The 21,265-nt window shown below is 39.4% G+C and overlaps 3 protein-coding genes across 5 annotated transcripts in view; 1 reads left to right on the top strand and 2 right to left on the bottom strand.

The window, feature by feature from the left end:
- Positions 1 to 839: 839 nt before the first annotated feature.
- Positions 840 to 3,571, bottom strand: LOC149103536 (G protein-coupled receptor 161B-like). Its single transcript, XM_089272812.1, has one exon. The coding sequence runs from the start codon at positions 3,479 to 3,481 to the stop codon at positions 2,522 to 2,524; it is 960 nt and encodes a 319-aa protein (XP_089128938.1). The 5' UTR covers positions 3,482 to 3,571; the 3' UTR covers positions 840 to 2,521.
- A 3,674-nt stretch (positions 3,572 to 7,245) lies between these two features.
- On the bottom strand, positions 7,246 to 9,867 carry LOC110042294 (RYamide receptor-like). The gene has a single exon (XM_089273851.1). The coding sequence runs from the start codon at positions 9,683 to 9,685 to the stop codon at positions 8,516 to 8,518; it is 1,170 nt and encodes a 389-aa protein (XP_089129977.1). The 5' UTR covers positions 9,686 to 9,867; the 3' UTR covers positions 7,246 to 8,515.
- A 4,141-nt stretch (positions 9,868 to 14,008) lies between these two features.
- The window catches only part of LOC110041979 (E-selectin-like), an 18,040-nt gene continuing 10,783 nt past the window's right edge, over positions 14,009 to 21,265 (top strand). Inside the window, exons 1-4 of one of the 3 annotated variants that reach the window (XM_089272814.1) lie at positions 14,009 to 14,229; positions 15,660 to 15,848; positions 16,173 to 16,361; positions 19,023 to 19,211. In XM_089272814.1, the coding sequence (XP_089128940.1) occupies positions 14,124 to 14,229; positions 15,660 to 15,848; positions 16,173 to 16,361; positions 19,023 to 19,211 (673 nt within the window). In that variant the 5' untranslated portion in view covers positions 14,009 to 14,123. The remainder of the gene's footprint in view (positions 14,230 to 15,659; positions 15,849 to 16,172; positions 16,362 to 19,022; positions 19,212 to 21,265) is intronic. The other 2 variants (XM_020747303.2, XM_089272815.1) reach the window with 2 other exon arrangements.

Genomic DNA, 21,265 nt, shown 5'->3' with positions numbered 1-21,265 from the left:
CTTCGTTTCGCTTTCCTGTTGTAGGCAGCTGATATGCTCGACTAAGTTTATCTGAATGTCCTTTCAATTCCGTGAGTTTTATTTTAAGGGATCAAGAAAAGCGAAGCGAATACAATCTCAGAACAAATCATGAAGGCACGTGTTTTTTGGAAAACGGAAGCCTTGTATACGGCTGGTGCGCCGGAAATTATCATTGACCAATCAGGATTCAGCAGGCAGGATACATTGTACTGTCCTGACGTGAAATGCGTGTTAACAGGAAAGGCATTGAGGTCGGGCAACTTTTCTCACTGAAGGCGGCATCTCAGACTGTAAAAAGCGAAAAATATGAAACATTTTGCTTCTCCAAGCTTTTAATTTGGCGCCAAAAAATGGGTCACCCGCGCCCGGCAACTTGCTCGTCGCTCGTCGATTGTCACCGGGTAGGACAATCATAGTACTCTCAAGTTTGTCAAATTAAACCCTGAATTCTTGGGTTAAGTGTTAGGAGAGGCCAAAGCAACTTTAGCATTACCTTTGTTCTTGTTAGCTGCGAAGAAAAAGACTATTCTCGTGTCGTTACGGCAGGACAGCTCGGTTTTGACTGCCACTCGTCTTGCGGGCGTAGCCACCGTCTGTGAGGAGAACTTGATGCTACTTTGCACGAAGTCTGGATAGCTGAGGGTGAATGAATAAAAACCTAAATTGCAGTTCTCCGTACCCTTCTCAGTTCACACTTCATCTCGTGAAATCCCTATTCTTTTACTAGTATACACTTCTAGCTTGACAAACCTACCCTTTTTCAGGTGGAGCGTCACTATGGAGTCCGTTATACAACTACAACAACAACAACAACAACAACAACAACAACAAGCTTTATTTGCAAACAATGTCGCAAAAGCTTTTGTAAACTAAAACTAAAACAGTAATGATTATCGTGGACATATAATAAGGTTATGATATAGCAATGATATAACAATCAAGTTACATCGAGTTGAAAGAAATCTATTACATAGATCAAAGCAAGATGAAATGGATTTTGCTAATTGAATATTAACATAATGATTTGCAGAAGTCATAAGTTCCCCGGTGGCAATGGAGATAATTGCTTAAAATTCGGAACAATAATAGAGTATTTAATGCAATACACAAGGAAGTGAGATTCATCTTCAATTTGATTGGATCATTCACAAATATGGCAGAGTTGTTACTGAGGGAGTACCTCTACCCTTGGATGTCTGGCAGTTTTTTCGTTTTGCGGATGATGCAATCACAACAATCGTCAAACAAAGACCAAAAAAGCTAGGTTCAAAAGACAACAAACAATACCCACTAGTCCACTCCATTAATCAACATCAAGATATGTCTTCCTCGGTACCCGCCCGAACACAGGCCTAACCTGCCCTTACTGTAATCCTTTTGACCTTGGTTGTCTGTGGAAATATCCTCCTGTGTTTCGCAAGGTACAACAACATGAAACCATTCCTGACGCCTTTTTCCTAATCCTAGCAGTGTCTAATCTAGTCAAAATGCCACAAAATTGATATTTGCCGCGTAGCTCTCAAAATAAATGCAAAAAAAACGTCGAGAAATTGTTATAAATACTGTGATGTCAGTATCCCTTTTTAAAAGCACTCTAACATATTTCTCAATTTTTTCTGTAATTTTATTCAAATGCAAATATTTGTTATAACGTTGAACACAATCTTCTAAGATTAAGAATTGCTGAAAAACAGTTTCTCTTTCCCATCTGAGTTAGAGAATATCTTTGTTATTTTTTTTATTTCTTTTTTTAATTTCTTGTGGGAAATATGTGTAAAATGTTATAGTTCTCTTTGTTCCCTCGATCAGAATGCCGGAACACAGCTGGTGCTGGTTTTTTTTAAAGTTCTTCTGACAGTTTTAGAAATACAATGTTATGTGCATGCATTCTTATGGGGTTTCTCTGATAGTCTGTTATATCATATTATAAAATATTTACAGGTGATTTATTGCCTGGGAAAGTCTTTCAATTTCGCTAAAACGTGTTTGCAAAGCCTTCTTGTGGTCAAAAATACAAATTTAATGTTGTATTCATTGTGTGTATCACTGCGATAGATGATTAATCATGTCTTCATATCTTTCTCCGCAGTTTAAATATAATATCTTTTATCTATTCACTTGTATCTTCATTATCTACGGGTGTATTACGAACTCACAAAGTGACCAGCTCCCAGTTGGCTTGATAGCTCAGTTGGAAGAGCACTGCACCGGTATCGCAGAGGTCATGGGTTCGAATCCCGTTCAAGCCTGAATTTTGTGTAAAGTTTGTGTTTTTAACTGCGACGATCAATCATGTCTTCATATCTTTCTCCGTAGTTCAAATATATGATGTTTCATCTTTTCACTTGTTTAATTACTTTGATGAAATGATAGTCTCTTAATCAGCAGTTTCAATTACGTTTAAAAGATGTGCTTTCAGTGGCTCTAGACTTGAGGTTAGCACAGGTTACCATAACAACATCGTTCCTCTTATTCAACAGTTGTCCGATTCTTGATGTCTTCAGTCCAGATGAAATAATCGCTTCAACATGTTTCGTATTTCTCTGTTTCTCATGCCATAGACAGTTGGATTGATGACCAGATCAAGGAACATCATGTAAACGCCAAACATGCGCACTTCGCGAGTCACGTGCACCCCACGTGACACAAGAATGTCCAGGATCGCATTTGGGACCCAGCACAAGCAGAAAAGGACCACTATGACCGACACTGTACGAGCGATATGCACGTCCTCCCCTCTCAGCTCCTGTGGGTCCCTTATAGCTCCGCAAAGTCCCTCATGTGCAAGTTGTAAGGGGCCTTCGTTCTGAGGAGGTTTTCTTTCTGTGACGATTCGTCTCCTGTGGTGACGAACTACTTGGGCGATTTTGACGTGGCAGGCAATTATCATGAAGATGCAACAGGAAACAATAACTGAGCTCATGATACGAAATGAGCTTTGAGCGTTTTCCGAAATGGAGCATAGCGACTTCAGCGGAATAAACTGGTATTTGCCCCATCCTAAGAAAGGACCACTGCACAGGGTGATTGCTAAGCACCAAATGAACACAATCACGAAGATCACAGACTTTCTGAAGAAGACGTTTCCGTAGCGGTTTGGCTTGACTATCTTAAAATAGCGATTGACGCCGATCACAGTTAGCGTGAAAAGATTCATGCTAAACAAAGCGATGTCAAGAAAAGCGCAAAAGTGGCAGAACCTTTCTCCAAGACTCCACTCTCCTCTGACTATTGTATCGACGAGAATGGGAAGTTGTGACAGCGTCAGCAATAAGTTGGACACTGCGAGGTTCAAGAAAAAGGCATTAGGAATGGTGCGAAGGTTGCGTTTCTTGTAGATTGCGAAACACAGGAGAAGATTGCCCCACACAGCAAAGATGAAGAGGAGGGCCGTTATGGTGACTTCTATGGCGGTTTGTCCCTTTGATCGGTTGGGAACTGAGAAAGATAAAATCTCCATAAATGCGAATAGGATCAACCGCTAAAAAATATAGATTACATGTACGCACCGCTCTGGCTTGAAAGGTTGAACACAAAGTGCTATTCTGAGGCAGGTGAGGGGGAAGCTAGTTCATAAAAACAGTGTACTTATACTGACAGTTCTTTGACATCCAAGAAGCGTTTTATTTATCCATAGTTAATGAAACGGATAAAATTACTATTAGCTTTTGTGTGGACTGTAGGAGGTAGCTGACTACCGAGCCCGGGTTACAAGACAAGATGCTGCTGAGGCCAGCAACGCAAGAAAGTGGACTGATTTATCGCGAAGCGAGAGTCACCCTGTTCTAAAGAAGAGAAAGTAGCTTGACACCCAACGTTCGGTTTGTACCAGCGACTATCGGGCACCTGCAGAATTATTTATTCATGTGCGTGTCTTGGGTGATTTTTACTTGTTTGTTCGGACCCGTACGTCAATGGGCCAATTTCGGACTTGGCTCCCAGGCTTAATAATTAACAAATAAAGAAGCCTCAGCTGTGCTCTGTTCTGTTGTAAAGCACGCAGGAAGCGGTAGAGCACGAAACAAGTGTAGGGGAAAACACGAGACGTAAGCGAGTGTTTTTCCCTACTTCTTGAAAGGAGCTACAGTTATTTACGGCTTGTAGCCGCTTGCAGCAAGGGTGCCCTAACTAGCGTAAAAGTTTAAGACTACACTGCTCCCACTGATTCTACTCCGACCACAGAAGAGAATATCAGAGCAAGCTTTGACCTGACCACTCGTCGGTTCACTTCGCTGAGATGACCGGAAAACGAGCGTTACTACACTGCATGTAAGTGTTGTTTGAGCAATTGAGCACTTTTACAAAAATAACGCTTCTCATCATAAACAAAGACAGTTCAATTGTTGTTTTCTGTCATTGCTTTACTTCTTAAGTATAATTTCTGTCTTCGTAACAAATATAATGTCTTTTATCGAAGCACTATTTAGGTTGAGAATTTGTTTATTTCGCTACGTGTTTTGTCGGCGGGAATCTAGCAAAACTTGTTATTTTAGTACAGTTTTAACACTACTGTTGCTAACAATGGTCTCCGTGAGCCATATCTACTGCAGACAAATAGCTCGTTTCCATTGCGCTTGTCTGAGTCACAGTGGATAATTAATTTGGGTCAAATTTTTCAAAATTCCGAAGCAAAAATTTGAAAGTCAACTTACTGTCATCAACCCGTGCTCTGTTCTATGATAAAGCACACTGCTTCAGCCATTCAGAACGCGCGTTATATGGAAACTTTCTTTTTTTTTTTATTATTTTATTTTTTTTTGGAAACTTTATTATAAAACAAAATAAGTTATTATTCGTCCCTCAACTTCGATGCGATTACTTTCGCGAGTTTTTGCTTTCCGGTTGCGGTTTTAGATTTTCTGTGGTTTTTTAGTCAACAAAGATGAAAACTTTGCCCAAGTGCGACCCATGCCTTTGTTGCAAGGCTTAGTATAAGTAATAAATCTGTCAACAAGTAACGTAAAATAAGTGCGACCCCCAGTTCCAAATTTTTGCGGATTGCCAAAATTTCGCCAATCTTCAAAGAAGTCGAAGTTTGGAGGCTTCCAAATTTTGGCAAAGAAAACAATTTTGTTTTTCTAACCATTAAACTGTCATATTTCTTAAAACATGTCTGGATAAAGTTATGGCGACAAAGTAATTTTGGTCGGCTAGTCCAGTTTGGTGCGTACGATGGCTGGACAAAATTATTTTTTTATCCGGTCTATCTGACCCTTTTCACAGTTATTCATAGAGGGAAACGAGGAAAATGAGAGGCGCTATTATTTAAATATTTTTGACTCGTTTCCTCGATCTGGTTACTGGCAGCAATATCGAGAACAAATGGCTTCAGAGAGACAAGTCTCCTTCGATCGCAAATGGAAGCCAGGGAGCGGAAAAGAAAAGCCGAGGCAAACAAACCATTCTTCCATAATTTACGCCCTAGACGTTTCGTTTTCTCTTGCGAAGAACGCATTTAGATGAGTTTGTGCCTAACGAATATGTCAGTTAGCCAAGTTTATGGCTAAAGCATGTTGGTTTGATGCGACCACTGCCGAAAGTTGGAACTTGCGAAAATTTTGCCAATTTTTTCCTCGTCAAAAATTTGAAAATATTTGAATTCGCTCTAGTGCGACCTGGCCCTAACTCTTCCGAAGAATTTTAAAAATCATCCAAAGACTTACGAACGCTTCGAAGATCACCAGAACAGGATTTGAAGATTTCCGAGGATCTTCAGAGGTCTCTGATTTTCGTTCATTTGGAACATTTGCGTCAATTTAAGTCGCCTTGATTTCAATTAATAAACACAAATGTTAATGTTATAACATTTTCTCTAATTAGCCCGTACAAATCACCTAAAAGTCATCTTGGTAGCCGTCAAAGAGACCGTAGCTCTGTGCTTAGCAAGCATGCCCACCCCCCCCCCCGCCTCAAAACCATGTCAGTTGGTTGTCCCACATACCTCTTGGTTTATTTTGATACTAATGGGTCAGTTTCGTATTTTTACCTTTCTTCGGAAGGCTCGGTAGTGACGCATTTATAGTCTGTATAATGCATGCCTAGTGTACGACCACGAAAGACACACATAGAGATAACCGACTGACTTCTGACGATAAAAATACGAGGCATATATATCTATATATATATATATATATATATATATATATATATATATATATATATATATATATATATATATATATATATATCAGTAGTACGGTAGGTACTGGTTGGAGCTTAGTGTTCAATAGGAACATAGGATTAGTCATCATGAAATACCTCGCTCTCAGTTATTACTTAGTATGGAAATCTTCGTGGTAACTGACTCGTATTACAACTTTGCACTCGTGTTACAGTAAAGCGGACTGTACTCCCTCCTTGTACTGGATGGCTAGCAGGATAGCGTGCTAGCTAATAAAGTGGTTCATTGTGCATGAAGGCCGCGGTAATCAAACAGCGAAGCAACTGTGAGTGTTCAACCAGGCGGGCGAATAATTGTTGGTTTAGGCATAGTTAATAGGGGAAATGGTTCCGGGGGTACTCCCAGAAAAGTTGGGTGGGGGTGTGCGGCCCACTTCCCAAAACCACTTCTCCTTACCCTATTTATGACCAAAATCTGCGATTTTTGCTACCCTATTTATGACCTGGCCAAAAAATTTGACACCCTAGTTATGACCGTTGCGGCTGACAGTTGAAGACTAGAGTGCTAAAACCATTCCTTATTTAAGACCAAAATGGTAAAATCGATACCCTATCATGACCAAAACGGCTGAAAAATCCCACCCTTTAGGGCTGTACATACCTATATAGCCCATATAAGGGAGAACCTCCCGGGGAAATGGTTAAGAAGCCCGGTAAACATCAAAGAAGCAAACAGGCTAAGATTGACCCTACACATCTTTTGTTTTATGCTCATTGACTATGCATGAATTACATAATCGCAATGCTACTATTGGTTACTTGTATGGGCACACACAACCTCCTTTTGAATTTTGCCAGGTTTTTTGCAAGGTCAACCCCCAAAATAGAAAAAAAAGAAAAAAAAAAGAACTCTACCAGGTTTCATAACCATTTCCCTCTATTAACTATGGTTCAGAACTGGACAAAAACCATAAACAAAATCTTCCAGCAACGATTGTACTATACCTTTTGCATCTTAGACCTGTCTTGCTTCGCGTAATAAACGCCAGTTTGTACACTTTGTAGCGAGCAATAATTTTAGGTGCAATCATTCACACAGTGAAAACTAGTTTATACGCTTTATTGCGAACCAAAATACATTTATTTTACGTTCAGTGCTCGACGAGAGCACTAACTTGTCCTAAATCCCATCACTATACTTGGTCTCTTGTAGGAAAGAAACTGTGGTCATACTGGGAAATAAGTCAATTAATAATTTCGTATTAGTTTACTTGAGAAATGCTCAGTGGTTATTCTCGTTGGCGTGACTGATCAGATCGCGTGACTGTCTTTGATTAAATCGCGTGACTCACATTTCAAGTGACTTTGCCCGTGTTTTCACGAGAGATGTTTACCTTGGTTTTGTTTTAACTTTACTGAAGTGAAATTTTTAATCGCGTAAACACAGCAGCAAACCTCGATAAATGGCGGCAAAATCAAAAGTAAGCCAAGCTAGGCTTGTCGACAGTTGAACGCCTCATCGGGCATGATTTAGCTCAATAACCGACGGTAACCGAAGAAAAGCAGACATTGTCGAGATATCTTGGCAGCTAGTGTTCACGCGGGCAGCGCGTAAAGAAGAGAAAATAGACAAAGATTCCTCCTAATGTAAGTAGGTTTCAAGTCAACGGGCAAAAAAGCTAAATAAACTCATGTTTAGGTAAAGAAATCCCGGACTGCTGTTTCCTGTTCATCGTCAAGTGCCGTAAGCGTTTCCTTTCTGTTAGAAGCTCAGTAGCTTCGTAGCAGTGTACAGGCAGGCGCAACTAGAAGACGACCTACCACAAATAGAGAGAAAAAAAATCATAATTGAGGTCTATGGAGAAGAAAGGCGAATGTTGGAATTTAAAGCGGCCCCGAATAAGAAGAAGTACCGGCAAACATTTACGTAGCCCGGGCTCCGTGGCAGATGTCGTTTCAGGTCTTTTGCAGGAAGAGGCTCAGCGAGATATCAAAATTTCCTTTCCATTATTCATCTACAAAGCTTTACATTTAAGGAGAGTTTGGCTCGACATCACAGCAAGCAAATTGACAACGATCTGCGTTTGGTATTGGAGTAAAGTCAAATTTTATAATTTTCCAATAGCAACATTGCAGCACTTGCTTTCCGAGAAAACCTCAAACCGTCCATTGTATGCCTCCTACTTTAGTTAATTAGTTTCGTGTAAACAGCTCCTCTAATAACTGCGGTTTAGTTACGAAACCTCGGTAAGCAGTAACCGTAGTAAACCTCTCTCGTGAAAACACGGCATTTATCGCATGCACTGGTGCTCTACTGTCTCAGGTGTCAGTTTCTTTTCGCTGTCAGTTTCAGCAGCGTTTACAATGAATTTCATTACAAACGTGTGTCCTCAAAAACAAAGGCCGCGTTTTGTTGGCCAGTCACTACCTTAAAATTGTTGTTACTCCTCAAAGTAATCATCGGTGACGGTTGTGGCGATGTGTTCAGCTCTAAATCCTCATATTTTCGTTTTCTAATGGCTCTATTACGAAATGATCTCGATTGCAAGCTTTGCCTACGTTCCACTGAGGTCTTACATGTGATTAAAGATTTAAATTCGTCACGAATATCCAAGTTAAATACGCTGTAAATGACAGGATTCGCAGTTCCGTTGCAAAGCATTAAAAAAGCCGAGATTATGTTATAGTATGGACCAAGCTTGTCGTAGAAGCCGAAGTGAACCGACAGCTGAGAAATCCAGAATGGAATAAAAGAAACGTAAAATACAAACACCAGCGTCGCTAACATTTTTAGAGCTTTGTGTTTTTTCGCTTGAACTCCTCGTTGAACTTCTTGAAGTTGAAAACCGGGAGTTTTGTGAAGCCAGATTCTCACCCCGATTGCTGAATACAGTGTAAGCGTGATGAAAAATCCCATCGCCAGAAGGATTGTTTGAAATATAAACCATTTGACGACCTCTTCGCAGGTCAGACAAACAGCGCACATCGCCGTTCCACGGCGACCCACTTTAAGATGCGCGACGACAAACAAGGGAGCGGAATAAAGTCCGCTGACAAGCCACGTGGATACAATAATAAAATACGCACGCTTCTTGGAGACAAACGTTTTCATTGGAAAGAATATTCCCAAAAATTTCTCCACGGCGATGGCTAGAATCGTGAGATTCGATGTCAAAATTAAAACCGCGGATAGGAACACGTCAAACTGGCACAAGAATTGACCAAAGCGACCCTTAATATGCCATTTACTGTTCATCAACATGTGCACACAGATCATTGGTATCATCTCAACGGCAAACAGAAGATCGGCCACAGACAGGTTCACAATGAACAGATAGTGCACTTGCCTTCGTAAAGTTTTTCCAATCCTTCTAATGGCTTTGATGACGACGGTATTTCCCACTAAGGAGAGGGTTGCCATGATATAGTAAATGACAGCTAAGATGGCTTGAGTTTGTTGAATTTGTGTCTGTGATCCGCCTGCATCTGTGCTTGAATTTGTCGGTGAGCTGCAGCTAAAATTCGTTCCGTTTCGGTTATGCATTGTCGCTTGAGCGGTCTCCTGCCGTCTTTTCAGTCGCCAGATGGTATAGAGTACAAGATGCACGCTGTTCGTCGCGTGCTCTTAAGGCCGCATTATTTAAATTTCTGAATATTCTTATGTTACACTTATTTTCCGGTTTGACCAGGGCTAATAATGTTGTTACCGCTCAAGTGTTTAACCCTATTTAGCCTGGGGGTGGGAGTGGTGGGGGACACAAAGTGCCCCTGCTTATTTCAGTTTTTTCTTACAAAGACAGCATGCAAGCTACAAATGGCCACAGTATCATCAATATTTTTAACAGTTTTAATAACTTTTTTCTTTATAACTTTTCCTAAAAATTATTTAGGGATTAAAAATATAAAACAGCGGTGATAAACATTTTAAAAACATGCATTTTATGAACTTAACGTTTCGTATGCTAGTCAACATACATTTTCAAAAGTATATAACTGTTCAAAATTTTTGGAAAGCTATTTATACTGTATCAATGGGGGTCTGGAACCTAGACAGAAAACATCTGCAGTAGAAATTTAAGACGGCTACAAACGGAAACTGTTTGTAAAGTGACACAATGGGAAAGCTTTCCTAATAACGTAAAAGCTTTTTACTGCTGACATTGGCATTCAATGCTGGCTGCAACTCCTGAATAAACAAGGTCTCTTTAACCTTACAATGGTAGTCAGTCTTGCCGGACGCCAAAATGTCAAAATGGTCCCATTTGATCCCAGGGGGGCATTTCCAGAAAAGTTGGGTGGGGGTGTGCGGCCCGCTTCTCAAACCCTTACCCTATTTAGGACCAAAATGTGCGATATTTCCTACCCTATTTATGACCTGACCAAATCATTCGATACCCTATTTATGACCTAATCATTAAATTAAAACCCTGTTTCAGACATGCTTTATAAGTTCCCCAGTTCAGACCAATGTTAAATTACCGTAAACATAATTTGTGAAGGGCTTTTGTTCATTTGATAATAATGAAAAAGTGGCTTCTTCTTAAAAACATATCCATATCAAGGCTGGAGTGTTGTGACCAGTTGCTTTAACCCTTTGAATACCAAACATTCGCCAAAAATACCGTTTTCTTACCGTTTAGTCAGGTTTTTTTGGCTGCCTTGACGCTGAATAAGCCTAAGGAAAAGGAGGAGATTTTTCGAGGATTACGTACAAAATTGAGCAATAGTTCAATTCCGGGCATGCGCATAAGTCAAAATTTGCTCCACCGCTTCATTGTTACAATCCGCTGTCGAGGATCTCAAAACAACCTCGTTCCCAGGGTCTTTTCCCTGGCTTGGGGGTGGGGCCAGGGAAAAGACCCTGGGAACGAGGTTGGATCTCAAAAGGCTTTTGCTGTAAAATGGCCACCCTCAGGGCATTACCACTTTTAATATCAATGACTGTCCTGAACAAGAACAAGAACAAGCCAAATGAACCCGTAGCAACAGTCCCCAAAAAAGATGCTATTATTTTATTACCTTATATAGGTCTCCACAGCAATTATATTACTAAGCGTCTAAAATCTTGTGTAAGTCGTTTCTACTCTTTTGTTAATGTCAAAGTTATTTTTCAAAACACCCGGCGCATCAAATCCTTCAGTTCCCATCCAAGGACTGTCTCAACAGATCACAATTATCCAAAGTCATTTATAAAGCTAGTAGCTGGGACTGCAATGATTTTTACATCGGGAAAACGAAGCGAAGACTTCACGACCGGAAAACGAAACATTTCAGGGCCGTGAAATGTTTCAAAACATGATCACCCTTCTGCTATTGCTGATCACGTCAAAACAACTGGTCGCAACATCAAATGGGACCATTTTGACATTTTGGCGTCCGGCAAGACTAACTACCATTCGGTAAGGTTAAAGAGACCTTGTTTATTGAGTGAAAAGTGAAAAGCTTTTATTTTATTAGGAAAGCTTTTCCATTGTGTCGCTTTACAGACAGTTTAATTATAAGTTCGTAAACGTCATTTCTACTGCAGATGTTTTCTGTCTAGGTTCCAGACCCCCATTGATACAGTATAAATAGCGTTCCAAAAGTTTTGTTGACTAGCATGCGAAGCGTTAAGTTCATAAAATGCATGTTTTTAAATGTTTATCACCGCTGTCTGTTTTATATTTTTAATCAAGCTACGATGGCCGAAGACCAAAAGTTTATTCAGGGATATTTTGGTGTATCAGTTGCTTGGTCACGAGACTTGATGTTTCTATAGCACCCATGTTTTCAAAGGGATGTTTTATTTTGAATTAGATTTTACAACTATTTTATGGCATTTTCTTTGCTGAACGTGTATCCATATGATTTTTGATTGTTTGAATCAATTTTTGAGCACTTCTAACTTCAGTAACTTATTTGAAAAAGATTATGAAATCCAAGATGCCCGACATTTTGAAATGTGTGACGTCATTTTGGCTCTCTGCAACGCCATGGAACAATTTTGTAGCTTCTACATACATGTACCATATAAGTTTGATTTAAGCTCAGGAACGGAAAAAATAGCAACGGCTCAATAGGATAAGAATAGCCGTCGTCGTTCACGTTCTCCAAAATTCTTACAAATTGATCTTTTCACATTGTTCTCAGTGTGCAAGACCCAACGCTGTCTTGTTGCCGTGGTTGATTGCAGAAGGTCCTAAATGTTTCCAGGGTACGACTTTCATACGAAGCGTTAGGACAACAATTGTTTTTTGCGAAAAGCTGAGTGATGTGTCACACCCGAAGAGACGTCACGACAATACTAGAACCTGATTAATAAAAAAAGCCAAATTACCAGATTACCCTGTTCAAGTTACAGTCTCCCCCCAAAGAGACATCTTAATCCTGTTACCCTACTTAGGTCTTCAGAGTAACCAAATCACGATGCGTCTGAAATCCTGTGTATACAACATCTACTCTTTCGTCAACCTCAAGATCATATTTCAGACCACACGCCGCATCAAATCTCACTTTCCATATACAAAGATCGCTCGAACCGCTCTCAGAGGTCCAAAGTCATCTATAAAGCTGGTTGCTGGGACTGTAATGAATTTAACGTTGGCAAAACAAACGAAAACTCCATGACAAAAAAACTGAACATTTCAAGGCCCTTCATCAGCCATTGCAATTGCTGATCTTGTAAAAACCACTGGTCACCAGTAAAATGGGGTAATTTCGACATGTTAGTGTCCGGCAAAACTGACTTTTATTGCAGAATTAAGGAGACTCTGATCATTCAAGAGCTAAAGCCTCCTCTATATGACAATATCAGTAGTGAGAAGGTGGCGCTTTGCTAGCTGTCACGTCTAAACTGGTTAGTTTACTGCTGCAGATAATTTTTCTCAGTCTAGGTTTCAGAACTCTAATATCTACGTTATAAGTAGTTTTGAAAATGTATGTTTACTAGCATAAGAAACGTTAAGCTCAGTATTAAATTGGGTTGGTTGAATACAACGTCTATCAACGCTGTTTGCTATATATTGTCAATCAAACCAGACCTTGGGCTCTTCTTTGCTAAGACACTCGATCAACTTTGATGGGCGTAGCTCAAGCGGAAACTACAAATCACGATTTTCGGGTAAAAAGGGCGCATGGTCGGAAAAAAAAAGGACTGATTTCAATGCTTTACAGAAATACGAAAACCTTAAATTTCTGTAACCGATATACACACTTAAAATCAAAATTCTGTGCGTGAATTGATGTCGTTCATTTCGAGAATATCTTATTGTAAATGGTAAACAAATCCAAGTGTTTCGCCTACGCTCATTTTTAATTGGAGAGCGCAAAAGATGACAGATATCTCTTGGTGCTACTGATTGATTTCCCAGAAGCAATAAGGAAACTTTTGCCGAATCATCGATTATATCCAACCATTGCATTACTTTACTTATTGGCTTCAAGTTGTCTTTCTAGATCTCTCTAGAAACACGAGTTAAATATGTTAAATCACGAGTATCATCTCTCTTTATTTTAGATGTGTTCTAATATACCTAATTAATATTTGCTCACGGAGTAATCAAAATTTTTTGCCACTGAAATTTCAAACCCTGACGTGTGTACTATCAAACGAGAATCTTGAATGAACGTCAATTACATGAATAGCAAATTACTGAGGCCAGATTTTTCATATGAGTTTTGTTTTAAATAAAAAACGCTGAAGAAGATTTCAAAAATAATATTCACGTTCTCTAGGTAGCAATGAACTTTGAAGTGTTCATTTTTCAGTCAGTGTCACAGCTGATTTGGACATATATTATCGCTACAAAAATATAGGCAAACATTTGTCGAATTTAAATAAAATTATTTGATCAGCCTTCTATTCCACACCTGTTGTAGGTTCATGACTACATTTTTAGTCGAAAGAAAACTAACAAAATCAATAAACAAGTGAGAAATATCATACTTTATCGTCCAAATTAAGCACGTTGGTCCGGAACAACTCTGAAGATTAAAACTAAGTAATGCCGTGTAGATTTGCAGCGCTTTCAGCGTGCTGCTTCCTTTTTGCAGTTTTTCTGTCAGTTTCCCTCAGCTGCCCTATAGGGTATGTCGGTTCACCATGCACAGGTAAGTTATCAAAGTCACATTTGCTTCCTCAGTTCGATAACTATCATTTTTGTTCGAAAGTTATTTCATTGCTTATTAATGTATTTCTGTCTTTATCACGGCTTTTCAAATTCAAAATTTTCCTGATACGTGCATATAGATTTGGAATCTAAACCTGACTCAGAAAAAAAGACATAATTTGGATTTTTGTTTCATGCGATCTCGTGAGGAAGTTTCAAACTACAAGACTGCCCTTGGTAAAGAAATCAAACCATGTCTAAAATTCTAACGGATAGCTGAAGTTCAATGTTAAAGAAGTGACTGTCCAGTCAGGCGACAGGTCGATGTGATGCGACTAACAAATCTCATCCAAGAAGAAGCCAAACTACAGCTATACAAATCAATCATCGATGCCAATCTGACCTACTCAGTTCTCAATAGTATGCCTTGTTCTCCTAAACTCAAAAGGGCCCAAGAGGCACTCATTAGAAATCTACCGCAGTAAACTAAAGAAGCACCAAGTAGAGGGTTGATACAATAAACTACAACGCTATATTTTTTGAATCGCATATCACAAGACGTGCTGTACTGCACTAATCTAATGTTGATGCTAGTTAATAAGAACTCAGGCAGCAGCAGGTTAAGAAATCTTCAGACTTTTTTCATTCCACGTTTTAGAGCAGGGAATTACGAAAAGATTCTATGAAGTATAGCAAAACACCTGAGCTAAAATACATCGGAAAATGTTTAATTAAATTCTCAGACTCGAGTGTGTTGTTTTGGTATCCATCATAACGTAATTTTTATTGCCTTAAGCAATTTTTAAATAATTTTTTAAAAATCATAAATGATATTTATTTCTTGTTTACTTTTCAACCTTCGGTCCGTGTATTACTGTTTCTAATTCTAGCCTGATTTAAATGTCCCCAATCAGCAGTAAATGCTAAATCCTGAATCGTTTAAACAAATTTGTCATTCCAGCTGTGTTTGTTCGTTCGTTCGTTCGTTCGTTCGTGCGTTTATTCCCTCGTACATAGCTAGATTTTGCCGCTAATTTATCTCTGTCAGTATTTTCATTTCATCAGTTTTTCCAAATTGTCTTGATTCTAAAAGAGAGCCAGTGGTAAAGGGGGATAGAGATCACGTTTGACGGAACTAAGAAGATCCTTTCGCAGTTCACGAAAAATAAAATAGGGATTTCATTTGGCATGCTAGTCCATCGCAGGGTTGCCCTCCAGCATTAAATTCACCAGTACCCATTTATATACCTGGGTGGAGAGAGGCACTATGAGAGTTAAGTGTCTTGCCCAAGAACACAACACAATGTCCCCGGCCAGGGCTCGAACCCAGACCGCTCGATCCGGAGTCTAGCGCAAAACCTATGCGGCCACCGCACCCTCAATCTACTTTACTGTACTTGTATTTTATAATTTTCTTTATTAAAATAATAGTTCGTCGATGTGAATCCCTGATTGCTCCAGCCAACGGTATTATCGTGGGTCAGTGCCTCAGGGAATACTCATCGGTTTGTCGCATGCAGTGCTATGAAGGCTACGTAGCTGTCGGTAGTGTGGAACGAAGGTGTGATGTGAGTCCTAGTAATGTTATGGTATGGACAGGCTCACCGCTGCAGTGCATAGGTGAGAGAGTTCGCTAAAAAGTACATACAAATCCCCAACATAGCTTACGAACTATCTAATCACTTTCCTGATTCACTGCCCTAAAAGTCCGATATGGCCGAATTTGACTGGGCTGTTCTTCGATGGATCCTAAACAAAGCATGCCATCGATATTTCCAGCGAAATTCAACGTGAAAGAATTGTATAAAAATAGAAACGAAGACGTGAAAAACTAAGAAGAATAAAAAGGAACGGAGCTTGACTTATCGCAGTCATTGACTCAGTTTCGTGATAGCTTATCTAGAACTGATGCTGTATTTGTACTTCATGATTTTCTACATATAGTTCGTCGATGTGAATCCCTGCTTCCTCCACCCAACGGCGTTATCGTGGGTCAGTGCCCCAGGGTAATTTTGTCGGTTTGTCGCATGCAATGCTATGCAGGCTACCTAGCTGTCGGTAGCGAGGAACGGAAGTGTGATTTGAGAGCTAATAACGTTATGGAATGGACAGGGTCACCGCTGCAGTGCGTCGGTGAGTGAGTTCACTGGCAGTTACATACCGTGAGCTCCCAAAGCTAAAATTACTGCCACATTGTTGATACTTGGCCTTTCAGTGTTGTTTAGACAATTTATTGGGGGACTTTCTTCTTGAAGGGGTGGGGATGTAAAAGGTTTTCTTGCTTGTATCAATGACATTGTGTATGCTAGGTGTGCAGTTTTCTCAGAACTTTTAAGAGGCTGTCTCGGTAAGAACCGACCTCTGGTTTTACTTCGAAAATTCGATTTTTCTCATAAGTTGAGATTTCGAAGCCCTTACCTAGTCAATCACTAAAATGAGTTTTATTTCATTAAAAATTCCAATTGAAGTTTTCTAGGATTGATTGAAGTTCGGTCCGCTTAACACAAGTTTCATGCCTGCCGAAACTGTAAAAATAGCACATATTGCCGGCACTCTAAAAAAAATAATATTCGCTCAAAAGTCCCAATTCTTTTTTTCAACTATAGATATATCATAGCAGTTTGTTTAGTCATGGTGCAATTATAATTCAATGTTGTTCCTTCAACGGTTAAAAGAAGATTTTCTACCCGTTAAATCGAGTTTTGAACCAAACGCGAAAATAGCTCTACTTTGAAGGCATGTTTTAAAAATGTGGCACCTGTTTGAAACTGCTGAACTACATGAATAGAAAGTATAAATGTCCCTTAATTTAAAACAATAATAAAATTTGTCTGCCCACTAGGTTTTCGAAACTAACGACCGCTTAAAGTTCTGGAAATTTTGAAAATATTCCAGTGAGTAACTAACACACTCGCTTTCGTAAAGTGCTCCGATAAATTCCCGTAAATCTCTTACCTGGCTTCAAGATTAAAGTTTTGGTCCTTTGTAGCGATCCTTGAAACCTAGGTAGCATTAAAACTGCCAGCTTTTCCTTCCAACTGTAGGTCTACATATAAAGTAGATTTATACGTTCCTCATCTGTGTCGAGCGTGACCGTCACATACTTCGATGTTCTTTGTATTACTGACCATTGTCTTCCTCGAAGCCGGTTTAATTATGTAGCCTCCTCTTGAAAGGTTTGTAGAAGCACTCTTTTGGACAACTCTCGGTACACATACATGTATGAACAGTAAACGGTGATTCGGGAAGCCAAGGGATTGATAAATGCCACGACCATTTTGTGTTTACAACAAGTGATTTAGTTCCCAATCTTCCCGTTATACTCAAGGGAAGATTGGGAACTAAATCGCTTGTTGTAAACACAAAATGGCCGTGGCATTTATGACCATTTATCAATCCTTCCTTAGCTTCCCGAATCACCGTTTACTGTTCACACATGTATGTGTACCGAGAGTTGTCCAAAAGAGTGCTTCTACAAACCTTTCAAGAGGAGTCTACATGATTAAACCGGCTTCGAGGAAAACAATGGTCAGTAATACAAAGAACATCGAAGTATGTGACGGTCACGCTCGACACAGATGTGGAACGCATAAACCTACTTTATATACAAACCTACAGTTGGATGGAAAAGCTGGCAGTTTTAATGCTACCTAGGTTTCAAGGATCGCTACAAAGGACCAAAACTTTAATCTTGAAGCCAGGTAAGAGATTTACGGGAATTTATCGGAGCACTTTACGAAGGCGAGTTTGTTAGTTACCACTAGAATATTTTCAAAATTTCCTGAACTTTAAGCGGTCGTTAGTTTCGAAAACCTAGTGGGCAGACAAATTTTATTATTGTTTTAAATTAATGGACATTTATACTTTCTATTCATGTAGTTCGGCAGTTTCAAACAGGTGCCACATTTTTAAAACATGCCTTCAAAGTAGAGCTATTTCCGCGTTTGGTTCAAAACTCGATTTAACGGGTAGAAAATCTTCTTTTAACTGTTGAAGGAACAACATTGAATTATAATTGCAACATGGCTAAACAAACTGCTATGATATATCTATAGTTGAAAAAAAGAATTGGGACTTTTGAACGAATATTATTTTTTTTAGAGTGCCGGCAATATGTGCTATTTTTACAGTTTCGGCAGGCATGAAACCTGTGTCGAGCGGACTGAAGTTCAATCAATCCTAGAAAACTTCAATTGGAATTTTTAATGAAACAAAACTCATTTTAATGATTGACTAGGTAAGGGCTTTGAAATCCCAGCTTATGAGAAAAATCGAATTTTCGAAGTAAAATCAGAGGTCGGTTCTTACAGAGACAGCCTCTTAATTTTTGTGCGTCCAAACGAGCGTTGTTAGAGTTTTCGTGGGCTAAGGACTATGGGCAACTGCATCAGTCGCTTTCAAGTTTTTTGGTATCGTGGACTGCCCTTGCTGCGCTCAATACGTTTCGGTTAATTGCTCCGTTGGTAGAGTGTTGCACCTGATTGCACCAGTAATGAGTAAACTGGAATAACATTAATTTTAAAAATCGCCTTTGCTCGTATTTGGATGCATGGATGCACTTGACTAGCCTATCCCTCAAAAACTCGAGTCGTGCCATCAATATTTGAACTTCATTGTCATTTCGAAGTTTTGAATTCGTTTGTAAAAAGGACTTCATGCCATTTTTAAAATAAAAAAAAAAGATAAAAATGAAACCATCAAACCTGGCCCAGTTGAGAGTAAACCTTTCTACTCTTAATGCCCCATTTAGAGCATGATATTGTTCTTATAATTCAATTCTCCTTGTCTACAAAGCTCGTCGATGTGAATTCCTGTTTCCTCCAGCCAACGGCATTATCGTGGGTCAGTGCCTCAGGGAATACTCATCGGTTTGTCGCATGCAGTGCTATGAAGGCTACGAAGCTGTCGGTAGTGTGGAACGAAAATGTGATGTGAGCGCTAATAATGTTATGGAATGGACAGGCTCACCTCTGCAGTGCGTCGGTAAGTGAGTTCAGTAGTAGTTACCTACAGCCACCAAACCTAGCTTATTAACTAACTAATCACTTTCCTTATTCGCAGAATCTACAGAGTTAGACCACGTCTTAAGCATGAAACGCGGTTTACAATAGCTGTTATTGAAAATGAGTCTGTAGTCAAGTATTTTTTTGTTTAAAAAGGTATGCAAACGAGACGAAAGGGTCGATACAATGCAGAATTTGAGCCTTTCGCCTTGCTTGTATGTCGAACCGCTAGTAACTTCAAAAACTATTGCTGTCCGTAATGCTTGCAATATATGTGGCTTTGTTTCTCAGTTGGCATCGCATCGCATCTGTAACATGAGAATTATTAAATAGATCCCTCCAGAATAAAGATTCATGATTTAAGATCAATTCAATCTTCTTAACAAAAAGCTGACCATATAACGAACTTTAAGTAGTGCATCTTAAATTGATGATGGATGAGGTTTATCCAAACCACTTATTTGAAACTTACGATCTTAGTAGCTAGTAGCGGATTCCTTGATTTCTAGGGCAATGAAATCACATACAAACGGGCACACCGTTCGCGGTAGACCAACACTAAAGGACTTTTTAAGCGTTTTCGCGACGGGTCGGTCTGCAAGCCTTACGAGAGATCAATTTACGAGCGAACATTTTGAGTGAATTTATCAAGAATCATCAGGAGCCATAATCGGGGACGGAGACCGTAAGTCTTGGGATCCGCGCACGCCTATGATATGGGACAATTTTTCTATTTTTAGAACAAATTGCGCCATCCTGACGTCATATATCCACGCGGATCCACGCACATGTCGGGGCCTCTCGCGTGGATGTTGTCACGTTGCGTAATCAAATGGTGAGAGTTGCGAGATTCTCTTGCAGATTTTTCACAGCGATGTCAGGGAATAATAATAATAAGGCAGGGAATAAGAACCAAGGCTCTTATATGTAGTTTTATCCTCTGAGCTAATGGAATAGGTGAGTTTTTCAGGGTCGAAAACATGACTTCGATTTCGCGCTGTGAATGAATGCTCGCGTTAGTTGCACTTGTTCTATAAAGAAAAGTTATGTAAGAAAACTCTTTACTCTGGTATCGAGTTAATTTGTGAGTTTTCCAAACAATGCTTAATCATAACCAAAACCTGTTTGGATAGTTTCTTATTGTTTCTGTTTGTTTGGCGAGTTTGCAAAAGTTTTTGAAAGGAAAGTCTGACGCGTACAAGTAGCTCATTTGCATAGTGCAGCGCGTGCACTTTCAAGCCCGAGTCGGTGTTTTCAATTGTCAACAAATCTTGACAAAGATTTTTTTCGCTGTCCTTTGTGCCGAGATGCTGCAACAATTTTCACCAACGCCAAAAGGCTACTAACATCATGAGTGTTTCTTTAACATAGTAAAATTTTACACTACGAAAATAAAATAGACAAGGAGTTTTGATAGCTCAACGAACAAACTCGAAATCTTTATTCGAGCACCGTGACTATTCGAGTTGATTAAAGAAAGCTGATTATTTCTGCTGTATTCACATATTTTCAGCTAAGCTTTTAATATGTTCTCAAACGTTTATCAACCTTAAACATATCTAAAAATTAGAGATACATGAGTTCGATGTACGTTTTCACTTGAAAGTGGGGAAGTCCAGTTTGTCATGTTTTACTGACTGTACAAAACACGCATCGGCGGGCGCTCTTATTCATCGACAACAGTCAATTTATTGGATTTTTACACAAACAAAACTGAGCAGCATCTACAGACATAAACTTTATTGTCACTTATTGGCCCTTAATAAAACATCAAGCGTGCTTACGATTCAGGCGAATTTCAAACTTGCAATTATTATTTTTTTTTTACTGTTCGGTCGAGATAGACTCTGGTGAAATCCTCGCAAGCTTGTGGCAAGAAGAGGGAAACTTTGAAGTCCTGAAACGCTGCTATATCCAAATATATCCAACTAGTTTTTTGCTGTGTTTTGGAAAAGTTGTCAATCTTCAACATATGTGAAACTTAGAGTGGAGTAATGTGGAGCCCTTGTAAAAGAAGCTGCAGAACACAACTTG

Source organism: Orbicella faveolata, unplaced genomic scaffold, assembly GCF_042242905.1.
Source record: "Orbicella faveolata isolate gen_17 unplaced genomic scaffold, um_ofav_v1 contig_35, whole genome shotgun sequence".
Classification (NCBI taxonomy): Eukaryota; Metazoa; Cnidaria; class Anthozoa; order Scleractinia; family Merulinidae; genus Orbicella; species Orbicella faveolata.
Note: the sequence above shows the minus strand (reverse complement) of the source record. Positions and strands in the feature narration are given on the sequence as shown.

What these genes read in the sequence shown, in the direction of transcription:
- LOC110042294 (XM_089273851.1), bottom strand. Translation starts at nt 9,685, where the DNA reads ATGCATAACCGAAACGGAACGAATTTTAGCTGCAGCTCACCGACAAAT.
- LOC149103536 (XM_089272812.1), bottom strand. Translation starts at nt 3,481, where the DNA reads ATGGAGATTTTATCTTTCTCAGTTCCCAACCGATCAAAGGGACAAACC.